Below are 2,856 nucleotides of genomic sequence, written 5' to 3' on the forward strand. Positions count from 1 at the left end.
GAAGATCTGGCAGGGAGAAAAGCAGTGACAGATTCATGATTTTCAAATTTTCCAAGGACCAACCCTGAGTGGAAGTGCAGAGGGAGTTATTTCACAGTTGAAACACGAGTGCATCAGCTCGAGGTAGCAGGTTGCAACTGTTGGAAATTTCAAGAATACCAGTCTCTCTTTCAGGTTCCAAAGGCCATGTGGCTACCTAACAGATTTAAAGGAGATTTCACACATAATAATAGCTGGTCAAACCACATGCTTCCAAGAGGAAGTATGCCCTGTCCCAAAGGATTCACAACCTCCTCTCCACAAAGGCATGCATGAAACAAGGCCTTCTAAATCTTCTTTGGGATCCAGTTTCCTGGCTTAATAGCCTCCTCAGGAATTGCCATGTGTTCCACAGTACCACCGTCGCTCCCTGGCAGTAAGAGTGGCAATTAGGGGAATGTACATGTTTCCATTCCCATGAGTGCCTCACTAAAACGTGTCAGCGCCTCTGCTTCTGCTTTCAATTAGACCTTGCCATAGAAATGCTATTGTTATTCTCTTTTATCAAGTCGGCCCTGACTTAGGGCAATCCCATACACAATGAGATGGGACTGTTATGGTCCATACATTTTATTTTTTGAAAAATTTATTCTATTTTTGTTGTTTTTGCTGAGAATATACACAGCAAAACATGCAGCAATTCAACAGTTTCTCTATGTACAATTCATTTTAGACATTGATTGTGTTTTTGAGTTGTGCAACATTCTCACTCTCCTTTTCTGAGTTGTTCCTCCCCCCTTGACATAAACTCATTGCCTCCTAAGGTTCCTATCTAATCTTTCAAATTGCTATTGATAATTTGATCCCATAGACAGAGATCTTTAAAAAAAAAGAAAAAGAAAAAAAAAAGTGTGAAGCTCAAGGCAGACATTCTTTACTAGTTAAGCAGTAATCCACAGGGTTTTCATTGGCTGATTTTCAGAAGTAGATCACCAGACCTTTCTTCCTAGTCTATTTTAGTCTGAAAACACTGCTAAAACCTGTTCAGCATCATAGTTACACACAAGCTTCCAGTTAAAATAGTTTTTTGAATGAAATTTGCTTTATATAAAACCCTTTGCCTCTTAAAGATGCATATTACATTCAGGAAGAAGCAATTTAAGATGAAGTCCATTATGTGGTAGAGAATTGTCTTGCACAATTTAATTGTATTCATTTGCACTTCAGCTGATTCCTTTTGTTTCACAATCCAAATTTCTGTTATATGCTTGTATGTTCACAGGAAGACATTTATAGTCATCTCACTACCATTGTTCAGAATGCTGACATCTTGGACAACGCAATTGTGCAACGGTTAATTTATTATGCTTCTAAGGACATGAGAGACAGCAATGTGAGTTTAGTTTTTGATGGTCAATCAGTGTCAGGAAGAGCAATAGGATCTTTAAGCTCCCTAACTGCACCCATGTGGTGTCCATAGGCTTTTTCTACATTGTTTCTATGACCATAGAACACTTTCATTTGTTCACATGGTAACCATTAGAGTGTTTGTTATTAATCCTGTAACAGATGAGTAAACTGAACCAAAGCTAACAGAAACTTTAAAACTAATACCATTCAACCCACTTGTAGATGAGAAAGTTATTGGAAAGGAAATAAAAGTTGTTCAAAGTAACACAGCTATCTATTGGCAAAACAAGTAACTAGAGCACAGTTTTCTTGTCTTTCTATGAATCCTTGTCCCTTATCTTACCTACTTATCTTTGTCTCCTGGACATTGTATCTGAAAAATTTTTTGTAGAAATAAAAAAAGGCCTAGGATGATGTTAATTTCTTCCAGAAAGGATTTTTACTTGTTCCTACCAAGGGCATTAAAAATCTATGATCAGTTTCAGAATTTGAGAATATCTGGACTACTACTGTCTGGGCTACTTAGGTGACTCAGAGCTGGAGTGCAGGCCATGTGCGGACTGATTGACTTTTATTTCAACCTCACATCTAAGTACAGCCTTTTGCAATCTTACTCCACAAAAATGATAGGAGGGACTTGCAGTAAGATGGCCAAATAGGCAGACAAACTACAAGACCCTCTTCAACAAAGGAAAGAGAAACTCATTGACACAGATAACAGAAGACAATCCTGGAGCTCTTAGCTTTGAATGGAAGGATACAGACGTGGATTAAACTCCAACTAGTAAAAGAACCAGCATGAGAGCAGTGAATAAGGAGACAAATGGAGCTGTGGACTATCAGCAATCTTGAAGGCATAGAGAGTTTGAATATCTCCAAGTGGCAATAGGCACTGAGAATTAACCTAAAAATCAGCCCTGCTTGCCAAGGGCTAGATGGATGACTGCACTGGTGACTCAAAAGGGAAGCAGCAAAGCAGACAAACTGAACTGTACAGCCATCCCTCACCTCCACCCACCTTCTGGGCCGGCAGGAATTCCATCCCAGTCTGTGTGCTCTGAAGAGGCCTAGACCTCCATGCGCCCCACCACTTGTTTTTTTGTTTTGTTTTGTTTTGTTCTGTTTGTTTTAAATTTATTCTTTTTTTTCTTCTTCTTCTTCTTTTATTTATATTCTTTCTTTTTCCCTTCCTAGGTTCTAGTTTTTGGCTTTCTTCCCTTCTCTTTTCCTGTTTCTCTTTATTTTCTTTCTTGTGGTACTTCCCATCCCTTATGTTTTCTGTTGTGTTTTTCCTACTCTTATCTTCCTTGTTCTCTTACTCTAGCTCTTTTCTCTTATTCCCCTGCCCAGTTATATTGTGGGTTTTTTTTTCCCCCCTCTTTTTCTACTTATATTTCTTTTGTATTTTTAAAGCATTTCTTTAAATATTTCATCTCTTTTATTGCCATTCCTCTTTTCTTTTTCTTT

General features: G+C 38.2%; 1 protein-coding gene across 1 annotated transcript in view; it reads left to right on the plus strand.

Annotated features, from left to right (window-relative positions):
- Positions 1 to 2,856, plus strand: part of MROH2B (maestro heat like repeat family member 2B) — a 137,672-nt gene that overhangs the window by 6,892 nt on the left and 127,924 nt on the right. The window contains exon 3 of the mRNA XM_007950534.1: positions 1,262 to 1,449. Coding sequence (XP_007948725.1) covers positions 1,262 to 1,449 — 188 coding nt within the window. The remainder of the gene's footprint in view (positions 1 to 1,261; positions 1,450 to 2,856) is intronic.

This window comes from Orycteropus afer, unplaced genomic scaffold, assembly GCF_000298275.1.
Source record: "Orycteropus afer afer isolate SDZICR_OR568_19922 unplaced genomic scaffold, OryAfe1.0 scaffold00275, whole genome shotgun sequence".
Lineage (NCBI taxonomy): Eukaryota > Metazoa > Chordata > Mammalia > Tubulidentata > Orycteropodidae > Orycteropus > Orycteropus afer.